The 23,872-nt window shown below is 44.2% G+C and overlaps 1 protein-coding gene across 2 annotated transcripts in view; it reads left to right on the top strand.

The window, feature by feature from the left end:
* The window catches only part of MICAL2 (microtubule associated monooxygenase, calponin and LIM domain containing 2), a 203,350-nt gene that overhangs the window by 163,157 nt on the left and 16,321 nt on the right, over window positions 1-23,872 (top strand). For both annotated transcript variants that reach the window (XM_084853961.1, XM_084853971.1), the window contains 2 exons: window positions 3,674-3,768; window positions 20,385-20,477. In XM_084853961.1, coding sequence (XP_084710087.1) covers window positions 3,674-3,768; window positions 20,385-20,477 — 188 coding nt within the window. The remainder of the gene's footprint in view (window positions 1-3,673; window positions 3,769-20,384; window positions 20,478-23,872) is intronic.

Raw genomic sequence — 23,872 nt, 5'->3', positions numbered from 1 at the left:
TCCCATGCTGCTGACACTGGTGAAATGTAAATAAATTTTAGTAATTCTAAATTAGAATGCATGTATATCCTTCAGAAACTTTGCAAGTTTCTTGCCTGCGGGACACCTCTAATGACCTGTGCATTTTCATACAAATTTACCTAAAAACTATTGGGGGAGGGGTGAATGGAAGGGAAAGTAAATCACTCCCACCCCCAAATTGGAGAACTCCCCTTCCACATGAACTGCTGCACCTATCCTTCTGAAACTTTGCTAGTTTCTTACTTAGGGAGAACTGTTGGCTGTCTGTAATTTTCAGAACAATGGTCCACAAGGAACATAGGGAGATAAGTATGTCCTCTTTTGGAGACCTCAAAATGTCAAGGCCACCCTTGCACAAAAACTCTTGTGGCTAGCATTCTGAAATTTGGCAGAAATGATCTCCTCTGATGGGGCAATGAATCCTGAAAATTTTATCCAATTCTTCCAAGGAATTAAAATGTTACTGGCAGTTCCCTTTAAAAGAAAATCAAAATATAAACCCTGCTCCTATTTTTCTGACATTGGGCAGGTGTAATCCCCTTCTAGGGGGCTACTATGCCTGAAATTATCATCCAGTTCTGACCAAGAGAAAAAAGTTAGTTTTTTTTTTTTTTCCTAATTTCCCATGATAGTCAACAGGAAGCATAAAGACTCATTTTTCCAAACATTGATTCAGGTTTGGTGCTGAGCTGAAGTGATCGTACTACAAATTGGTCAGAGCAGAAGCGGGATGTTTTCCAAAATGCTGAATCAGGGTCTGAGTTGAAGTGGGGTGAGGGGGTCAGGGCACACTTCTTATGTATGTATGTTATCTATATACACATGCAAGCACACTGCATGCACACACCACGCACACGCGTGTGCACACACACACACAAATATATATTAGACATGTGCTTAGACGTGTGTGTGTGTGTGTGTGTGTGTGTATATATATATATATATATATATGCAAATTTGTGTTATGGGTCTGTGCCCTGGATCTTTTAAGAACCTAGCAACTCCCCTGAACATTAGTAATGACTATCTTAAGTCCCATTGATTTCAATGGGCCTACTGTAAGTATAGCAAAGTCTGGATCCATGTATATATATAATCACAGAATCACAGAATAGTAGGGTTGGAAGGGGCCTATAAGACCATTGAGTCCAACCCCACCATATATATATATATATATATAGAGAGAGAGAGAGAGAGAGAGAGATCATGTGTATGTTTTAATATTCTCCATTTCAAAAAGTAGGATATAAAAAAATCAAATGAATTTGACAATTTAAAAGATGGCAACTCTGTTCCTAGTCTTAGAATAGAGTCATAGGGTTGGAAGGGGCCTACAAGTCCATCGAGTCCAACCCCCTGCTCAATGCAGGAAGCCTGATTCCCAGGCAGAATCCCATCCAAGTACTAACCAGGGATGACCCTGCTTAGCTTCCAAGATCAAACAAGATCAGGCGCATCCAGCCCTTATCTCCTGAGGGGTGCCATACAATGGGCTTAGTTAAATGTTTTACTAGTGGCCTGTTACAAAAGAGTTTATTTTACCAATGCGTGACTTGTGTGTGTTTGAATAAAGTTCCCCTAAAACAGCCTTCCCGGATCTGGCAACGCGCAGATGTGCTGAGCCACAACTCCCATCACGCACAATCAGCATGCTTGCTGGAGATGATGGGCCCTGTAGTCCTACACATCTGGAGGGCTGGGGAAGGCTGCTGCTAAGTATTCAGCCAAACATGAAGATAGGCAGTGGAGGCTGGGGGCTCCGATATCAGTGGGGTGGTGAATCCGCCCCGGGCTTCAGTCAGAACCAGCCAGAACTCTTGACAGTTCTTTTAGAGGTGCTCCGCCCCTTGGATACCTCCTTTACAGTTCTGACTGGTTCTGACTGAAACCCGGACTGCCCCACTGGCATTGGAACCACCAGCCTCTGCTGGAGATAGTATACGTTATATAACGGTGGACCAGGTAGGATACTTAGATCCTGCTTGCCCATTGCTTGCTCTTCCTTGCAGTTGAAAGAAATACTGCTCTGCCTGAAAACTGTTGATGCCTCTTCAGTTTACCTCCCTCTGTAATGTGGGACAAATGGAACTGCAAAAGGTTTGTCTTCTACAGGCTCCAGCAAGCAGGTATTCCCTGCTCATTGTGGCATGCTGTGCTCTGGATGAGCACACAATGTACTCCTCTACTATTTGGATTAGTCTGTCATCTTTAAAGCTGTCTGACTCAGAGCTCATAACTGACCCCAACCTCTAACAGGGGACCTCCCTCTCTTTTTCTGGTGGGATGTTTTGTGAAAATCAGGATCGAACAGGTCACTTTCTCTGTCTGCAGTTCTGTGGCTAAACTGCAGTACTGTTTTTTAAACTCCTGTAAGTGTAAAATGCAGCCTAGTAAGGTATACTGCTGAAGGTGAAAAGGTTCAATAAATGATGATGTGTGTTCATTACTGTTTGTGAGGGCACAAGTAACGTTGCTGGGTTGCAGCCGTTGCCATCAGTTTGTGCATGTCAAATTATATATAAAAATAAACGTTTTGATACTCCAGGGAGAAAAATGGACTTTCATGCATTCTCTGATAAATATATTCACACAATAAATTAGAGTAAATCAACCATTACCTGGCTTTTATATTAAACAAGAAGCCCTCAGTCATCTTAAATAACATGTGCTTGCCACTCACTGTCTAAACAGAGTCTAATCCAGGTGTTAATCATTAATCCTGCAGCAGGTTAAGAGTACTAACAGATGTTCACTGCGCCTATTCTGTTTTTTTTAGAGAGGAGAATGATATGAATTAGACAAATAAATTGTCAAGCGGAAATGTTTCATGCCTTTTAAAACATTACCCTGATGAATGGGGCAAAAATACAATAATAGGCACAAAAATAAAGTCAATTTGGATCTTTAAATACAGATTTCTCCTAGAAATCTTGCATAAATGTCCATTTTGGGGACGTTTGTGGAAGAATCCACTGTTATGGTGTATGTATTTATATTTACCCTTCAATGGTGTGATAATCTTGAGAGAGAGAAAATATAAGTGACATTTGTTTAGACCTAATTAAAGAAATATTTATGTTGCATAAGGCTGTATGATAAAACCTCCTTCGTGAAGTCCATTTGCTTCTGATTATATTTGTGCCTTTTTTATATGACCAGACATTCTGACGCCAGCTATTTTACACTGAGCAGATGTCACAGAGTAAAAATGGGTGCCAGATGCTACAAGCCACATAAGGGTAATTTGTTTAAGAGCTGGCTCAGACTTTGTGCATTCAATTACGTCGCATGGTGAGTCTTAGACAATCATTTAGATAACATGGCTAACTTCAGATATGCATTTTAACAACAGACCTGATTTTTGAATGCAGGCTGAGCCATCATTCAATGGGAATAGGAATTAACAGTGATTTGTACATAAAACTTGATATGTTTGTGGGATGGGAGTGGTCACAGAATTGCCAAGTAGTGAAGGCCTTGAACAGTAGCCAAAAACATAATTAATATAATCAGACAGTTCTTCAAATTGCTGTTAGGTATAGCCTTGCAAAGCTACAGGCAGGTGCAATGTAAGTAGCCATGGTGAACATCCATTCAGAGTCTAGGAAGAGAATAGTGTCTGCTTCATTGAGCTTTTTGTGTCCTCTCTTAGGTTCTGAACGTCAACCTGTCAGAAAACGAGTAACCGACTATTGCTCTTCATCCTCTGATGATGAATTAGAACACAAGTCTTCATTGCCACGGAAGGTAACCTTTTCAACACTATCCTCCAAAACCCTTTGGCCTTTACAGTATATTTTAAATATTAAAGTTTGGGTCTAAAATGAACATTATACACACACACACAGAGAGAGAGAGAGAGAGAGCTCTGCAATATAATGAGTGTTGAATATGAAAATGTATTATGACTAGTCATCTCTTCCACAAAGCTGACACAAATGGCTAGGTATTTTTCTAGAATACTACCTCTATTCTAGGGCTGCAGGTAGCAAAAAAGCAGAGAAAGACAGAGAGAGAGGTTGAAGGAAGGAAGGAAGGAAGGAAGGAAGGAAGGAAGGAGGGAAGGAAAGAAGTAAGTGGTGGCAACCCCAGTAACACACTTCACTAATTGCACACTAGGTTTGCCAATGTCTTTGTGGCAGGGCTCCAATGACAATAGCACATTCCTAGCACTAAATTAGTTTTGGAGCCTGTTATTGTCACCCATAGCGCTCCTGTGGGAGAACCTGCCCCTTTTAGGTGTTCCAGTCCACTCAACGCTATGCACCCTTTGACATACAGGGCAACACCTCCCCCAGTACACCTTTCCCTGTCCTTCCGGTAGAGTTTACATCCAGAGATGACCATATCACACTGGTTCTTTCCGTTCCACCGGGTTTTTTGTAATGCCCACTATGTCCAGGTTTTCCTTTAGAACCAAGCACTCCAACTCTCCCATTTTTGCTCAGAGGCTTCTAGCATTTGCATAAAAACACCTATACACAGTGTCCCACCCCAGATGCCTCTGGCACGTGCATCTTTTGATATGGGACGTTGGCCCTTTTGGTTGGCTATTATGTTCTACTATGTACTCCTGGCCTATTCCCTCCCCTTCTACATTTGGACAATCAAAAATATTTTCATTTTCATCCCTTTGGGATGATTTAACCCAAACCAGATGCTTCCCAGCTCCTGTCAGCTTTCCCCCAGGGTTTAGGTTCAAAGCTGCGCTGCCACCCTTTTTATGTTTAGCGCCAGCAGTCTGGTTCCATTTCGGTTCACGTGGAGTCCGTTGCTCTTGTACAGGCCCAGCTTGTCCCAAAATGTTCCCCAGGGCCTAACAAATCTGAACCCTCCTCCCTGCATCACCATCTCATCTACACATTGAGATTCCTCAGCTTCACCTGTCTAACTGGCCCTGTGCGTGGAACAGGTAGCATTTCAGAGAAAGCCACCTTGGTGGTCCTGGATTTCAACTTCCTACCTAGCAACCTAAATTTGGCTTCTAGGACCTCACAACTACATTTTCTCGTATCATTGGTACCAACATGGACCATGATCACTGACTCCACCCCAGCACTATCTTCTAGGCTATCTAGAGGTGCGTGATATCTGCAACCTTTGCATCAGGCAGGCAATTCACCATGCGGTCTATACGCCCATCACAAACCCAGCTGTCTATGTGTCTAATGATCAAATCTCCCACTACCACAAGCCCCTCTCCCCTTGGAGGAACATCCTTGGTGCGAGAGGATATTTGTTCATCTTCTGAGGAATGGGTCCCTTCTAAGGAATCATTTCCCTCTTCTCAGAATGACACCCTCCTTCCCCGAGATCTGCATTCTCCATGGCAGCAGAGAAGCTGTCACCCTGGGAGTGGGACACAGCTAATAGGTGCCTGACGGTCTCATCCACCAACCTCTCTGCCTCTCTTAGCTTCTCCAGGTCAGCAACCTTGGCCTCAAAGGGAACGAACTTGTTACCTGAGAGCCAGGAGCTCATTACACCAAGCACACACTCACGACTTCTGTCCAGCAGGCAGATGGTCATATATGTGGCACTCAGTGAAATACACTGGATAGCCCCCACACCCTACTGGCTTTCTACCTTCATAACTGGTTTTTTTATTTGGGTGTGTTTTATATGGAAACCCAAGTTGTTACTACGAGAAAGTAGGGAATTTAATTATAGTTATTTATTTACAGTTACTTACTATGAGTAGGGAGGGGAGAGTCAACTGCCCTGGCCTCCTCACCCTGTTGCTAAACTCACACAGATGCTTAACTTGCTTGTTTGCTGATGCTTTGTCCCTGGGGCAGAGCCCCTTTGGCCCTGGGGCTTGTCATGCTTGGAGAGCTGGCTCCCTTGCAAGCCTGCCTCCTTATATAGATAGGTCCAAATGGTGCTGCGGCCAGTCCAATTGGAGGGCCTCATTTGAAAAGCAAGGGAGGCTGTATGTGAACTAGATTTCAGAGGGTGGGAATGTAGGTCAGATTTGCCCCCTGGGAATGGAGATTTCATATTTAGACAAGAAGACAATAGAGAATGGGAGACCTATTTAGGGGAGATCTTCTATTCAATGGGTCACTGGTGGGGACAGCGGACAAAGGGTAGGGGATTTGGCAAGGGATGCTGTTTAGCCTTCCCTGAGGAAGCAAGAGGCTGAGGGGCTGTGTATCCTTCTCTCTCTCTCTCTCTCTCTCTCTTTTTATTTATTTATTACATTTCTATACCACCCAATAGCCAAAGCTCTCTGTGCTACTTCTGGAATCAGAGGCGGTATGCTTACGTACACCATTTGCTGGGAACTTGGGAGGAAGGTGCTGCTGCACTCCTGTCCTGCTTGCAGTTTCCTGGCCCAGTGCTGTTTGGCCACTGTGTGAACAAAATGCTGGACTTGATGGACCCTTGGTCTGATCCAGTATGGCTCTTCTTATGTTCTTGTGACTTTGGGTGAGAACAACAATTTAGCAGGTGAAGGTTTACCTAGTATAGAAAAGCAGCGATAGAAATATGTTCACCTGCTGAACTGCTTCTTGTCATACAAACATGTCAGAGAAATAATGGTTGGCCACTCTCTTCCTACACACACCAGTGTATGAGTTGTAAGAGGCAAGTCTGCTTCTGTCTCCCATTGTTCTACCTGAAGAAAGAGGTCACCCTTGTGATTGACCTAGAAGGGAATTGCATGTATTGCCCAGTGGAGAAGAAATAAGGTTTCTGTATTTGCCTGCTAATCTAATTATAGCCAGTATTATAGGCAGAGACATGGACATCTGCATAAATTTCCCAAGGGTTTGTGGGGCAAAGTATACATAATAGAGAACTAGTGTCAGAAAACACTTGTTTTCTGGTAGATCTGATGACTGAGCGGCCTGGCACCCAGTCTACCGAGTTGAGTAGATCTGGGGTGCTTCCAGATGGGCGGCTGTTAGCCCTAATAAATCATTGCTCTTCTACCATAAACTACAAGCAGAACTGCAGCTGACATGCCACAGTATTGGGGGATATTGTGCCTTTTCTCTGTGCACATCCCACTGTGTTTTTCCCACAGCAGTGCCCTTAGCAGTGGACTGTTAATGGGATGAGGAAAGAGAAAATGGGGGTAATAAGAGTGCAAAGACCTGGGAATATGGAAATAGGAAAAAATCAGGTAACAGATGGTGTGTGGGATCATGGTGAAGAGAGAGCACAATAGAGTGCAACGAGAAAAAGCGGTTAACAGAGAATGATATGAGGAGAATACTATGTTAAAAGTGTAACATGCACTGTTAACGTACTACATATTAATGTAGTAGTGTAGTCCTCTTGAATTAATAAAAATATCAGAATTATTTGACCCTTGCATCTCTGGTTAATAGCTGTTAGCAAGTGAGCTGTGTTCAGCTGATCTGCTGGAGCTTTGGGCTGATATGTCAAAAATCTGATTTCTGTTTGTACTCAAAGCAAACGTCTCACTCAATTTTAAGACTGCAGTCCTATCCATGATTCCATTTGAAATATGTCTCATTCAAGCTAGTGAAATCAAGGAAGCTCTGAGTCAAACTACACATTATGTAAATTGTGTAGCACGTACCTCAGCCTATTGTTTTTGTACTCAAGAGTAAGTGTGCACAGCACCTATTTGTATCAGGACCAGCACACATCTGGAAGGGAGGATTAAACCTCACCCCCACCCATTTGCTCCCAAATTTGCCAACCCTCCCTCATGCAGAGATTTTTTAAAAAAGAGAAATTGCCTTAATTGACTACAATGGAGACTTTTTCTCATCATTTAATCCCTGCATATGGCTGCAGGGGGAAGGTTTAATCCTCCCCCTCCGGTGCATGGTGGTCCTGATCTGCACTGGGGTAGCACACACTTCTTGTTGTTGTTCAGTCGTTAAGTCATGTCTGACTCTTCGTGACCCCATGAACCATAGCACGCCAGGCCTTCTTGTCCTCCGCTCTCTCCTGGAATGTGCTCAAGTTCATATTCATTGCATCGGTGATGCTATGTTTTCCTCGATTTCTTTGCATTGTTCATTTAAGAAGGCCTTCTTGTCTCTCCTTGCTATTCTCTGGAAGTCTGCATTCAGTTGGATATATCTTCCCCTTTCTCCCTTACTTTTCGCTTCCCTTCTTTCCTCAGCTACTTGTAAAGCCTCATCAGACAGCCACTTTGCTTTCTTGCATTTTTTTTTCTTTGGGATGGATTGAGTTGCTGCCTCCTGAACAATGTTAGGAACCTCCGACCATAGTTCCTCAGGCACTCTGTCTCTCAGGTCTAATCCCTTAAATCTATTCCTCACCTCCACTGTATATTCATAAGGGATATGATTTAGGTCATACCTGAATGGTTTAGCAGTTTTCCCTATGTTCTTCAACTTAAGCCGAAAGTTTGCAAGAAGCAGCTCATGATCTGAGCCACAGTCAGCTCCAGGTCTTGTTTTGACTGACTGTATAGAGCTTCTCCATCTTTGGCTGCAAAGGACATAATCAATCTGATTTCGATATTGACCACCTGGTGATGTCCATATGTAGAGTCGCCTCTTGTGCTGTTGGAAAAGAGTGTTTGCTATGATCAGCGTGTTCTCTTGGCAAAACTCTATTAGCCTTTGTCCTGCTTCATGCTGTACACCAAGGCCATGCTTGCCTGTTATCCTGGTGATTTCTTGACTTCCTACTTTAGCATTCCAATCCCCTATGATGAAAAGGACATCTTTTTTTGGTGTTAGTTCTAGAAGGTGTTGTAGGTCTTCATAGAACCGATCAACCTCAGCTTCTTCGGCCTCATTGGCTGGGGCATAGACTTGAATTACTGTGATGTTGAATGGTTTGCCTTGGATTCGTACTGAGATCATTCTATCGTTTTTGAGATTGTACCCCAGTACTGCTTTTCCCACCCTTTTATTGACTATGAGTGCTACTCCATTTCTTCTAAGGGATTCTTGTCCACAGTAGTAGATATAATGGTCACCTGAATTAAATTCGCCCATGCCTGTCCATTTTAGTTTGCTGATTCCCAAGATGTCAATGTTCAATGTTGCCATCTCATGTTTGACCACCTCCAGCTTACCTTGATTCATTGATCTTACATTCCAGGTTCCTAAACAATATTGTTCTTTACAGCATCGGATTTTCTTTTCACCACCAGACACATCCACAGCTGAGTGTCCTTTCGGCTTTGGCCCAGCCGCTTCACTCTTTCTGGCGCTACTTGGAATTACCCTCTGCTCTTCCCCAGTATGGTTATAACATATATAACATATTTAACATATTTAACATATATAAATATTTGTGTGCGCGCGCATGCGCACCAGCAAATACCTTCCCAGGACAAATTAGATTTGAGGCTTCTTGTCACAGGAAGTTCCTGGCCTACACTCAGCATACATATTGTTCAGAACATAGGAATTATTTATGAGCTGGGCTACATGTGTGCCCCTCTTAAAACACCACCACTGCCACTGCCAGACAAAGCCTCAGATTCTTTCCCCACATAATTACTATTCTTGACCATGGAAAACTGAACTCTACAATCTGTGTAGATTGAGCAAATATGCATAATTTCTCTTTTTTGCATCATTCATTTAGCAGTCTTTTGCTATTTTGCGTAATTTATTTTGAGGACGCTGAAACCCTGTCCCCAACCACTGAACATCCTATTCAGTCACCTCTCTACCTTCTAATAATTTCAAAGACATTGCCTACTTACATAGCTTTGCAGCCATGAGTTCTAGAAAAGAAGTGGGCAAGTTGTGGCTCTCCAGATGTTAGGTCTACGACCCCCATCAGCCCTAGTCAGTGTAGCCAGTGGTGAAGGATGATAGAAGTTCTAGGCCAAAACATCTGGAGGGCCACACTCCTGGTCTCGAAACATGCCTGCTCCTGGTCTACAAATTTGCTTTTTTAAAAGAATGCAATCAAGAAAGTGAATTCAGCATCTGCTACCATATTCTGTGCTACTTCTGCACTCATATAGAATGGTGGCATGCACACGGTCCTGCTTATGAGAGAGCACTACAAATACTAGAGATTTCTCATTATTGACCAGCATGCTCCATAATAGTATAGGATCAAGGCTAAATTTAGGGGCAAGTGACCTAGGCATTGACCATTCAGCAGGTGGAACAAATAGTATGAGCAATTCATCTGCACTTGTAAAGCTGGCAACCTGACCTGTGTGGGTAGCATTGCATAAGTTATTTCTTTTATTGTTATCATTTATATGCTGCCTTATTCAGAGCCAGCCCTACCATTAGGCACAGTGAGGCGGTTGCCTCAGGTGACGGTTTTGGGAGGAGTGGCAAGGTATTGGAGAGCAGAGTTGTATGCGTACCATGCAGCCTGCTGTGCACCCCCTAAGCTACTCTGCCACCCTCAGGTGCAGCAGAGGCAGCCAGAGCTGAAGTAAGATTTAACTGCCAATCTGGCAGGCTTCTGTACATGGAATTGGGGACAGACTTGTTTAGGACTGCAATTGAAATACTGTTGTAAAAATAATCCTGCAACATTCAGGGCAATTTAATGACGATACTGTCTATAAAACTTGCAAGCAGCTGCCAAAAGATACAGGCTGGCACCTGCTGATGCATGGTTTTAGTGGAGTCTAGTTTTAATTTTTTGGGGGGAAAAGATCCATGTTGGCATGGATGTTATATGAGTAACAGTCTGGTCTAAAACATTTCAGTACAGTAATGAGTGCATTTGTGTCGGCAGGCTGTACTCATACCTTTATCTGTGATGACTGTCTGCCAACTCACAGATGTTGTCATCCATCTCCCATTGACCAAGCTAATAAGAAAACAAAATTATTGTTACAAGATTGCTGTCTGATTACTGTGAATAGGGCCATCACTGTGGGTCTGCCTTGAAGCAATGCTGGATCATAGTGTGGAGTTTGAACAAAAGAGTGTTATGGGCCAGAATGACTGGTGAATCTTCCTTAATGGCTAGTGAGTGTATCTTTATGGGAGTTAATTCATAAAAGATGGTTTATCGATACTGAGAACTCTCTCTGGAATATTGTGGCTTGTGGGGGAAGGAAGGTGACAACATCTTTCCTGAGCCTCCCTGACTTAGAAGAGGGGCTGATGAAGGTTTTGTGGAAAGGAACAAAAGAGAAACTATAGTTTTAAGTCGGAGGGAGAGCAGACCCGGGAGCTGTAAACTGAAATTATCAGGCAGGGGTGCCTCTCTCTGGAGGTCTGATGTATGACAGTGCATTTGGTGCTTGGAAGGTGAGCTGTGTGGCCTGCCGCCACCTATGTGCAACTTGTATATTTGAAAATAAATCCAAAGGTAACATCAGTCTTGTCCAATGTGGCGCTATCCAGATGTCTTGGACTACAACTCCCATCAGCCCCAACCAGCACGGCCAATGACCTGTAATTGGGGAGCTGTAGTTGAACATAATCTGGAGGGCACTAGGTTGGGCAAGGCTGCAGTTACTCAACGCCCTCAAGTCTCAAGTGATCTCTCCTCTAAAAGAAACCAAACATGAGTAAGTGCTGCCCCTGGAACATCTAACCATTGGGGAATTTAGTTATTTATTTTTATTATTAATTTATTTCATTTCTATACCGCCCAATAGCTGAAGCTCTCTGGGCGGTTCACAAAAATTAAAACCAAAAAGCACACAGTAAAACAATATAAAATCATTAAAACCACAATATAGCAATACAACCAGAATAAAACCTAGCAGCAATGCAGAGATTTAAAATACAGATTTAAAACAGCAAAGCTAAAAACTAGAAAGCTAAAATGCTAAAATGCCTGGGAAAATAAAAAGGTCTTCACCTGGCACCTAAAGGAATACAATGTAGGTGCCAGGCGAACTTCACTAGGGAGCTCATTCCACAACCGGGGTGCCACAGCAGAAAGGGCCCTCCTCCTAGTAGCCACCCGCCTTACTTCCTTTGGCACGGGGCCACTGAGGATGATCTTAAGGTCCGGGCAGGCACATATGGGAGGAGGCAATCCTTCAGGTAACCTGGCCCCAAGCCATTAAGGGCTTTGAATGTTAATACCAGCACTTTGAATCGGGCCCGGAAATGGACTGGCAGCCAGTGCAGCTGGAAAAGTACGGGCGTAATATGAGCTCATTGGCCAGCCCCTGTTAACAATCTTGCTGCCTATTTTGGACTAGCTGAAGTTTCCAGACTGTTTTCAAAGGCAGCCTCACGTATAACGCACTGCATTAATCCAGACGAAAAGTTACCAGAGCATAGGTAACTGTAGCTAGGGTATCTTTGTCCAGATAAGGGCATAGTTGGTATACCAGCCTAAGCTGATAAAAGTGCTCCGTGCCACTGAGTTCACCTGTGCCTCAAGTGACAGTTCTGGGTCCAAGAGCACCCCCAAATGACGAACCTGATCTTTTAGCGGGAGTGCAATCCCCTTCAGAACAGGTTGAATATCACCAACCGGGCAGACGAATCACCCACTAACAGTACCTCTGTCTTGTCTGGATTGAGTTTCAGTTTATTGGCCCTCATTACCGTGCCAGGCCCTGATTCAGAACAGCCACTGCCTCACCTGGGTTTGATGAGAAGGAGAGGTAGAGTTGGGTGTCATCTGCATATTGATGGCACCTCAGCCCACACCTCTGGATAACCTCCCCCAACAGTTTCATGTAGATGTTAAACAGCATAGGGGATAAAATAGAGCCCTGTGGAACCCCATGGCACAATTGCCATGGCACAGAGCAATAATCCCCCAGCACCACCTTCTGGAGTTGGCCATCCAAGTAGGAGCGGAACCACTGCAGTGCAGTGCCTCCAACTCCCAACCCAGACAACCTATCCAGAAGAATACCATGGTCGATGGTATCGAAAGCCGCTGAGAGGTCCAGGAGAATCAACAGGGTCACGCTCCCCCTGTCCCTCTCCCGGCAGAGGTCATCCCATAGGGCGACCAAGGCAGTTTCCGTTCCAAAACCAGGTCTGAAGCCCAATTGAAATGGATCTAGATAATCCGTCTCATTCCAGAGTGCCTGGAGCTGTCCTGCAACCACCCACTCAAGCTGGGCTCTGCCCCAAGGGGGAGGACGCTTGGGCGTGATCGTGTCAACTGCCCGAGTCATTTCTGCATTCCACAGAGTGGCTTGGGCTTTGACAGGAGCACCAGCCATGCTAGCAGGAAAATCCCTCAGAGCCCTCTGGAATCCATTAGAATCCATTAGCCTCTGGGGGCAGACCATTTTAATAGGTTCCCCCCTCCCTTGCAGAGTGGAAAAGCTGCCAAAAGTCTAAATCTCAGCAGGAAGTGATCTGACGGTGACAAAGGGACAGATGTTAATTCCACCACTTTCAGACCACCATCGTCCTGCCCAGTCAAGAAAACTAGATCAAGTGTGTGTCCTTTTACATCTGTTGGGCTGATGACATGTTGGGACAGCCCTATGGTTGTCATTGCAGCCATGAAGTCCTGAGCCACCCTGGATACAGCAGCTTCGGCACGGAAGTTGATATCCCCCAGGACCATCGTCCTAGGGGTCCTCAACACCAAGTCCGAGACCACCTCCGTCAGCTCAGGCAGGGAGTCTGATGGGCAGCGGGGTGGGCGGTACACCAGCAGAATCCCTAATCTGTCCCGGCTACCCAACACAAGGTGCAAGCACTCAAGATCTGTACTCGAATGAGCAGGAAGCCTAGAGAGAGGGATCAAATTCCTATAGACCATGGCACCCCCCCCCCGACCCTCCGGTCGGTGTTGGTGCTGCACTGAGTACCCAGGAGGGCACAGCTGGGAGAGAGTAACCCCTCCCAGTACCCCCACTCAGGTCTCAGTAATACATACTAGGTCAGCTCCGTCGTCCACAATCAAATCATGGATGAGGGAGGTTTTATTTTGGACCAACCTGGCATTCAGCAGCAGCAGCACCAGACCCAAGGGCAAGCTGGTAAGGCTGCCAGGAACCATCTGATTGGGGGAGGAACAGAGGAGGGGAGAGCCATAAAGTGTCTAACTCCTCTTCTCCTCAGCTGGCCTGTTAATCCCCCAGCGCCATACCTCCCCCTACCCGTGACCATAGTTATGGTGGCACCTCCCTGACCCCGAGTTGCTCAATGGACTTCCCCGGCACATTAAGTTACAATGTAAAATATTGTAAGTTACAATGTAAAATATAAAACAATATAAAAGAGAGCAACAGCTAAGCAGGAGCAGATAAGATCTGCGTTTGCCCCTTTCTTCCTGGTCTTTAAAGCTGCTGCCCTCTGCTGCTGGTAGCTGGTTGTTGGTATCTCTGGAGAGGCAGCGGGTGGGTCGTCATGTGCTCCTCAGTGCGTCTCCAAGTGCAACGCTAAGTGTGCACTTAGCGTCGCACTTTGTGTGACGCAGAGGCGCGTGCAGAGGAGCTGCCTCTGGCAGCCCCCGCTCTGAAATACCTGTGAAGGAGAGGAGTGGCTGGTCAGGTGGTGGTAGTAGCAGCCAGTGGGGGAGGTCCCAGCAACAGGCTTGTGATGACAGGCCCCACCCCAAACTCACTCCAATTAAAGAGTGCATAACATTTCTTTTGGGAATAGCTGATGTTTCCTCTTCTGTTTTTCTCGTTCACCAAACAAGAGATTAATTTCCTTTCCTAGTATATACTCAGATCGAGTCCGAGGAATAAAAGTAATACAGTGTGTTCTGTTTCCTTCTAACCCTCCAGCAACCTCCAGGCACAGAGGCGGTATGCCTCTGGGTGGCAGTTGTTTAGGAACAACAATTCAAGAGGGCTACTGCCTTCATGCCCTGGTTCCTGGACGTCCTGGAAGCCCCTGGTTGACCACTGTTGGGGACATGAGATGCTGCAGTAGATGGACCTTTGGCCTGATCCAGGAGGTCTCTTATTCATTGCAAGATAAGAAGCGTGCTGATTCTTGGCCTACTAACTTCCTACATATGGAACGTTGGCTCATTTCAAATATATGCAGTCCTCACCTCTGAAAGTCCTGCTGTGGCTTACTTTCCTGTCTGACCATTCTCTCTCATTCTATTTTGTTTCCCTTTCAGATTCCTCCTTCAGAGGTTCCCTCATATTCTTCTGGAACACTCCCTCTCCTTTTCTAAATATCTTTGACTCTCGGGCCCAAACTGAATGGGCAAGGCTATGGGCAATATCCAATGTGACACTATTGCTAATGTAAGTTATGTTGCGTTTGGCATAATGCCAATAGTGTTTTCTGGCATGATGGGTTTTCTGGGGAAACCTGTTGTGCCAGCAAACGCTATTGGCGTTGTGCTGGGGTTGCTTACGCTAGTGCAACGTAATGTATGTTAGCAGAAGTATTGAACTGGATATTGCCCCATGTCCTGTTTTCTTAGCAGTAAGTGTGGGAGACCTAATCTGGATCATGATGCTAGAGTAGGAGTAGGGAGGACTTTAATAGAGACCTTTACCCTCTGTTGCAGTCACCATCCAGCCCTAGCAATTTGCATGGCCAAGCAAGGATCCATTGAAATGTGTAGCTTGGCCCTCAAGCTCCTGGCCTCTAATTTCCTAGATCCATGATTCTCCTCTCCTTCCTTTCTCATGCTCTTCTGCCTCCCTAGAATCTGAGCGGTTGAGTCTCAAGGAAGCCAGAGTCTGCCCCACCTTGCTTTGAGCCAATCCCAGACAGTAGCTTGATTACCAATAACACAATCCTTCTCCTGCTCCCAGATTTGAATATTATTGCATTTGAAACCTAATTGAACCTTCATCCTTACCATGCCTTACCTCCCCACAGTCTGTTGCTCCAAGTACATTTCTCCTTTCCTGGCTCTGTTGTCAGCTGGTGTTGTGTAATGCGAGTGTCAAGTCTTGGGAGCTACACTTCTGAACACCCTTTGCTGTGACTTGTGTCTGTGAACTATATTTATTTATTTATTTATTTATTTATTCATTCATTCATTCATTCATTTCATTTCTATACCACCCAATAGCAGAAGCTCTCTGAGCGGTTCACAAAAATTAAAACCAAAGACCTAGGGAGGAGGGTTGGCTACCTGAGAAAAACGAGGAAAGAGGAGACAGACCCTGAGAGGGGACAGGTCTGTAAGAGCTGATGACACACCCCTGGAGACTCAGAAGAAAAAAGTTAGGAGATAAAGGCAGCTCTGGGAGTGCTACTATACAACTGGGGTTTCCAATGTGGGACCTCTTGGCACCAGTGTGCCCACCAGGCTCCCTGTTATTTCTGATTTTTATTGAAATCTTTTTCAAATTAATTAAATCTTTAATTTGGAAGCTGGCATGCTGCAAAGCGAAGTGCTGCCTTCCAACATCATCTTTATTTGGGTTCAAAGGAATGGTTTTGTGTTTGGACCCCACATCTGCCTTGCAATTAGGTTCTTGGGCCAGTTACTTTTCTTTTAGTCCGATGCTGTAAAGAACAATATTGTTTAGGATCCTGGAATGTCAGATCAATGAATCAAGGTAAGCTGGAGGTGGTCAAACATGAGAAGGCAACATTGAACATCGACATCTTGGGAATCAGCGAACTAAAATGGACAAGCATGGGCGAATTTAATTCAGGAGACCATTATATCTACTACTGTGGGCAAGAATCCCTTAGAAGAAATGGAGTAGCACTCATAGTCAACAAAAGGGTGGGAAAAGCAGTACTGGGGTACAATCTCAAAAACGATAGAATGATCTCAGTACGAATCCAAGGCAAACCATTCAACATCACAGTAATCCAAGTCTATGCCCCAACCACTGATGCCGAAGAAGTTGAGGTTGATCGGTTCTATGAAGCCCTACAACACCTTCTAGAACTAACACCAAAAAAAGATGTCCTCTTCATCATAGGGGATTGGAATGCTAAAGTAGGAAGTCAAGAAATCACGGGGATAACAGGCAAGCATGGCCTTGGTGTACAAAATGAAGCAGGACAAAGGCTAATAGAGTTTTGCCAAGAGAACACGCTGATCCTAGCAAACACTCTTTTCCAACAGCACAAGAGGCGACTCTACACATGGACATCACCAGGTGGTCAATATCGAAATCAGATTGATTATGTCCTTTGCAGCCAAAGATGGAGAAGCTCTATACAGTCAGTCAAAACAAGACCTGGAGCTGACTGTGGCTCAGATCATGAGCTGCTTCTTGCAAAATGCCGGCTTAAATTGAAGAACGTAGGGGAAACCACTACACCATTCAGGTATGACCTAAATCATATCCCTTATGAATATACGGTGGAGGTGACGAATAGATTTAAGGGATTAGACCTGATAGACAGAGTGCCTGAGGAACTATGGACGGAGGTCCATAACATTGTTCAGGAGGCAGCAACTCAATCCATGCCAAAAAAAAAGAAATGCAAGAAAGCAAAGTGGCTGTCTGATGAGGCTTTACAAGTAGCTGAGGAAAGAAGGGAAGCAAAAAGCAAGGGAGAAAGGGGAAGATATAGCCAACTGAATGCAGACTTCCAGAGAATAGCAAGGAGAGACAAGAAGGCCTTCTTAAATGAACAATGCAAAGAAATCGAGGAAAACAATAGAATGGGAAAGACTAGAGATCTTTTCAAGAAAATTGGAGATATCAAGGGAAAATTTTGTGCAAAGACGGGCATGATAAAGGACAAAGAAGGCAGGGACCTAACAGAAGCAGATGAGATTAAGAAGAGGTGGAAAGAATACACAGAAGAACTATACAGGAAAGATCTGAATGTCCCTGATAGCCATGATAGTGCACTCACTGAACTTGAGCTGGACATCCTCGAGAGTGAAGTCAAGTGGGCCTTAGGAAGCATTACTAACAACAAAGCTAGCAGAGATGACAGTATTCCAGCTGAGCTATTTAAAATCCTAAAAGATGATGCTGTGAAAATGCTGCACTCAATATGCCAACAAATTTGGAACACTCAACAGTGGCCACAAGACTGGAAAAGGTCAGTTTACATTCCAATTCCAAGAAGGGCAATGCCAAAGAGTGTTCCAACTACCGCACAATTGCGCTCATTTCACATACCAGCAAGTTTATGCTCAAAATCCTACAAGCTAGGCTTCAGCAGCATGTGAACCGAGAACTACCGGAAGTACAAGCGGGGTTTCGAAGAGGCAGAGGAACTAGAGAGCAAATCGCCAACATTCGCTGCATCATGGAGAAAGTAAGAGAATTCCAGAAAAACGTCTATTTCTGCTTCATTGACTACGCTAAAGCCTTTGTGTGGAACACAACAAACTGTGGCAAATTCTTAAAGAGATGGGAATACCAGACCACCTTACCTTTCTCCTGAGAAACCTGTACGAGGGCCAAGAAGCAACAGTAAGAACCAGACATGGAACAACTGATTGGTTCAAAATTGGGAAAGGAGTACGACAAGGCTGCATATTGTCGCCCTCCTTATTTAATTTATATGCAGAGTACATCATGAGATACGCCAGGTTGGATGAATCACGGGTTGGAATTAAGATTGCCGGGAGAATTATCCACAACCTTAGATACGCAGATGATACCACCCTAATGGCAGAAAGCAAAGAGGATCTAAAGAGCCTCTTGTTGAGGGTAAAGGTGGAGAGTGCAAAAGCTAGTTTGAAACTCAACATTAAAAAAACTCAGATCATGGCATCTGGCCCCATCACTTCCTGGCATATAGAAGGGGAAGAAATGGAAGCAGTGACAGATTTTATTTTCTTGGGCTCCAAGATCACCACAGACGGTGACTGTAGCCATGAAATTAAAAGACGCTTGCTCCTTGAGAGGAAAGCTATGGCAAACCTAGACAGCATAGTAAGAAGCAGAGACATCACCTTGCTGACAAAGGTTCATATAATCAAAGCTATGGTTTTCCCAGTAGCAACATATGGCTGTGAGAGCTGTACTATAAGGAAGGCTGAGCTTCAGAAGAATCAATGCTTTCGAACTGTGGTGCTGGAGAAGACTCTTATGAGTCCCCTGGACTGCAAGGAGGTCAAATCAGTCAATCCTAAAGGAAATCTACCCTGAGTGCTCATTGGAAGGACAGATCCTGAAGCTGAAGCTCAAATATTTTGGCCACCTAATGCGAAAAGTCACTGGTAAAGATCCTGATGCTGGGAAAGATTGAAGGCAAAAGGAGAAGGGGACAGCAGAGGAGGAGATGGCTAGATAGCATCACTGATGCAATGAATATGGACTTGAGCACACTCCGGGAGAGAGCAGAGGACAGGAAGGCCTGGCGTGCTATGGTCCATGGGGTCACGACGAGTCGGACACGACTGAACAACAAATTTGCCTTCCAGGAAATGCTCGCTGTGCTGGCTTGAGTTGACAGGAGTTGTAGTCCAACACACCTGGAGAGCATGAGGTTGGGGAAGGCTGATCTAATGTTGCTGAAACTGTGCAGACCTACAGCTGAACTGGCAAACGCAGAGCCTGAACTGTTACATTTTGAACCCAGTTCTTTTGTGTCACCCTGTAGCTGGCTGCACGCTTTCCTGTTTACCTACCCCATAAAACCACCTGTTATTTGATAGCTACATGCCTGTGTGTTTTTGCTGGAACTCATTGAATTGCCTTCAACGCTTGCCTTCAATCCTGTTTGCACACTGCTGATATATCACCTTATTACACTGGAAATGGGGAGAAACTGGGAGTGCCTGAAGCAATGCACTAAAAGGGAAGTTTCAGAGCCCCTCTTCCATGCATTTCTTGCTAAAGACAGACCTCCATCTGCCATTCTATATGTGAAAAGGGGTATAGATTTGAGGAGAAACACGTCTGGCACCATCTTGTCTAGTTTGGCCTTTGTTCTGGTTTGGGAAATGCTATCAAGTCTAGCTCATGTCCAGTGTGAATAGCCTTTGAGTCCCATTTCAGAAGCTCTTCATGCTCCATCCACCTTCCTTCATTTCTTCCTTCTAATTTCAAAATGGGCATGAAGGTACTGATTTAGTGGTGCACCCTCATGATCCTTAGATCTTCAGTTCTCTTTAACCATCCCTCTCTCTCTCTCATGGTTACACAGTCAGCCTACCCCTGCTTCTGGGTTAAGGCCTCCCTCCATGTATGGTAGGCTGTCATCCAATAATCCTAGATCAAAACCTATAATCTCAACCCTGATTGCATTTCACATCAAAATACTATGTTTCTGTTCATCCACAATGGACTGAATGATTTATATTTTGCAGATGTGATGAATAGGTCAAGGAAGCCTTGAATGGAAACTGTACACTCCCAAACATTTACTTTTTAGTCACCAAGGTAATTTGTGTTAGGCTTATAAATGTGCAGTTTCATCTTCATTGATGGAGCATTACCGTTGTCTTTATCGACAGAAAATGCTAATGCTGAACTAAGATTGCAGCACAGCCCCTATTGATGAGTACAAATGGCTTGGAATGTGCCTAGACAAGGCAGTCAAAAACTACTTAACATCCACATTTAAAGAAAAGCCATGGCTAAGTACAAAGTATTGATTATCTTTTGTGTGTTTTCTTTGTTTTTGTAGACAAAAAGAACTCTTAGAAGAAATAGAAAGTTGGAAAAGGAAACAAAGCAACTGCTTAAACAAGAAGAACTAAAAAGACTTCATAAAGCACAGGTAAATAAGAGTTACTTTAATTGGTAACTCTTACCTTAAGAGTTACCATGAAACAAATAGGCTAACCAAATGGATTAGTGGTGGACAGTTGGTTAATGAAGGCTTTGTCCCTGACTTGGTGGGAACAACCAAAATATCATTGCCTGGAGCTAATACAAAGCAGCCAATCCTCCGACTTAATTTCCCTTCATGTGCTTCCCTACAGTAATTTGTATTCCTTGTTTTAACCTATATCACTCAGGACAGTTCCAGGCATGAATTCTTTTGACTAATGGAAAGCCTTTGAACCTATTTGCAATCTAACTCTTGTATATGCTATTGTGGTGAATAAAGTTATTGGATTTTCCAGACTGGATAGGTTTTACCAATTATCATAGCTGTACAACTACCAAAGAGCACTTCTGCAGGTTCACTTGTAGCGTGGATTCTAGTAGTACTGGATAATGCAGGCATATTTTAAGACCCCACTGCATTTCCTGCACCTCCTTTTCTTCCCAGCATCATGTTCCTATGCCCAGAGCCATTTAGAAAAGTGCACTTGGTTATATTTAAACACAATTTGCTGGATAATTAAGGATGCAATCCTATGCATGTTTAGTTAGAAAAAAGTTCTACAACTACCAGCATGACCCAGCCAGCCATGCTGGCTGGGACACACTAGGAGATGAAGGACTTTTTCTGTCTAAACATACATAGGATTGTTCCCTAAGATGATGTAGGGAAAATAGGGAGTGGCCATTGTTCAGTCCCCTTCATGGATCACTGGAGAAGGAAATGGCAACCCACTCCAGTATTCTTGCCAAGAAAACCCCATGGAACGTATCACAAGGCTAAAAGATATGACGCCGGAAGATGAGCCCCTCAGGTCGGAAGGTGTCCAATATACTACTGGGGAAGAGCAGAGGGAATTTCCAAGTAGCACCAGAAAGAATGAAGTGGCTGGGCCAAAGCCGAAAGGACACTCAGCTGTGGATGTGTCTGGTGGTGAAAAGAAAGTCCGATGCTGTAAAGAACAATATTGTTTAGGAACCTGGAATGTAAGATCAATGAATCAAGGTAAGCTGGAGGTGGTCAAACATGAGATGGCAACATTGAACATCGACATCTTGGGAAACAGCAAACTAAAATGGACAGGCATGGGCGAATTTAATTCAGGTGACCATTGTATCTACGACTGTGGGCAAGAATCCCTTAGAAGAAATGGAGTAGCACTCATAGTCAACAAAAGGATGGGAAAAGCAGTACTGGGGTACAATCTCAAAAACGATAGAATGATCTCAGTACGAATCCAAGGCAAACCATTCAACATCACAGTAATTCAAGTCTGTGCCTCAACCACTGAGGCCGAAGAAGCTGAGGTTGATCAGTTCTATGAAGACCTACAACACCTTCTAGAACTAACACCAAAAAAAGATGTCCTCTTCATCATAGGGGATTGGAATGCTAAAGTAGGAAGTCAAGAAATCACCGGGATAACAGGCAAGCGTGGCCTTGGTGAACAAAATGAAGCAGGACAAAGGCTAATAGAGTTTTGCCAAGAGAACACGCTGATCATAGCAAACACTCTTTTCCAACAGCACAAGAGGTGACTCACGAGATGGTCATTATCGAAATCAGATTGATTATGTACTTTGCAGCCAAAGATGGAGAGGTTTTTACAGTCAGTAAAAACAAGACCTGGAGCTGACTGTGGTTCAGATCATGAGCTGCTTCTTGCAAAATTTCGGCTTAAGTTGAAGAACGTAGGGGAACCACTAAACCATTCAGGTATGACCTAAATCATATCCCTTATGAATATACGGTGGAGGTGACGAATAGATTTAAGAGATTAGACCTGATAGACAGAGTGCCTGAGGAACCATGGACGGAAGTCCCTAACATTGTTCAGGAGGCAGCAACTCAATCCATCCCAAAGAAAAAGAAATGCAAGAAAGCAAAGTGGCTGTCTGATGAGGCTTTACAAGTAGCTGAGGAAAGAAGGGAAGCGAAAAGTAAGGGAGAAAGGGGACGATATATCCAACTGAATGCAGAGTTCCAGAGAATAGCAAGGAGAGACAAGAAGGCCTTCTTAAATGAACAATGCAAAGAAATCAAGGAAAACAACAGAATGGGAAAGACTAGAGAACTCTTCAAGAAAATCGGAGATATCAAGGGAACGTATTGTGCAAAGATGGGCATGATAAAGGACAAAGAAGGCAGGGACCTAACAGAAGCAGATGAGATTAAGAAGAGGTGGAAAGAATACACAGAAGAACTATACAGGAAAGATCTTAATGTCCCTGATAGCCATGATAGTGCGGTCACTGAACTTGAGCCGGACATCCTCAAGAGTGAAGTCAAGTGGGCCTTAGGAAGCATTACTAACAACAAAGCTAGTGGAGATGACAGTATTCCAGCTGAGCTATTTAAAATCCTAAAAGATGATCCTGTGAAAGTGCTGCACTCAATATGCCAACAAATTTGGAACACTCAACAGTGGCCACAAGACTGGAAAAGGTCAGTTTACATTCCAATTCCAAAGAAGGGCAACGCCAAAGAGTGTTCCAACTACCGCACAATTGCGCTCATTTCACATACCAGCAAGGTGATGCTCAAAATCCTACAAGCTAGGCTTCAGCAGCATGTGAACCGAGAACTATCGGAAGTATAAGCAGGGTTTCGAAGAGGCAGAGGAACTAGAGATCAAATCACCAACATTTGCTGGATCATGGCGAAAGCAAGAGAATTCCAGAAAAACGTCTATTTCTGCTTCATTGACTACGCTAAAGCCTTTGATTGTGTGGATCACAACAAACTGTGACAAATTCTTAAAGAGATGGGAGTACCAGACCACCTTACCTGTCTTCTGAGAAACCTGTATGAGGGTCAAGAAGCAACAGTAAGAACCGGACATGGAACAACCGATTGGTTTGAAATTGGGAAAGGAGTATGACAAGGCTGTATATCCTTATTTAATTTATATGCAGAGTACATCATGAGAAACTCTGGGTTGGATGAATCACAGGTCGGAATTAAGATTGCTGGGAGAATTATCCACAACCTCAGATACGCAGACGATACCACCCTAATGGCAGAAAGCGAAGAAGATCTAAAGAGCTTCTTGTTGAGGGTGAAAGTGGAGCGCAAAGGCTGGTTTGAAACTCAACATTAAAAAAATGAAGATCATGGCATCTGGCCCCATCACTTCCTGGCATATAGAAGGGGAAGAAATGGAAGCAGTGACAGATTTTATTTTCTTGGGCTCCAAGATCACCACAGACGGTGACTGTAGCCATGAAATTAAAAGACGCTTGCTCCTTGGGAGGAAAGCTATGGTACACCTAGACAGCATAGTAAGAAGCAGAGATGTCACCTTGCCGACAAAGGTCCGTATAATCAAAGCTATGGTTTTCCCA

This window comes from Heloderma suspectum, chromosome 1 (assembly GCF_057233095.1).
Source record: "Heloderma suspectum isolate Gila_16-S chromosome 1, 16-S_ref, whole genome shotgun sequence".
Classification (NCBI taxonomy): domain Eukaryota; kingdom Metazoa; phylum Chordata; class Lepidosauria; order Squamata; family Helodermatidae; genus Heloderma; species Heloderma suspectum.
This window is presented reverse-complemented; position numbering and strand designations above follow the sequence as displayed.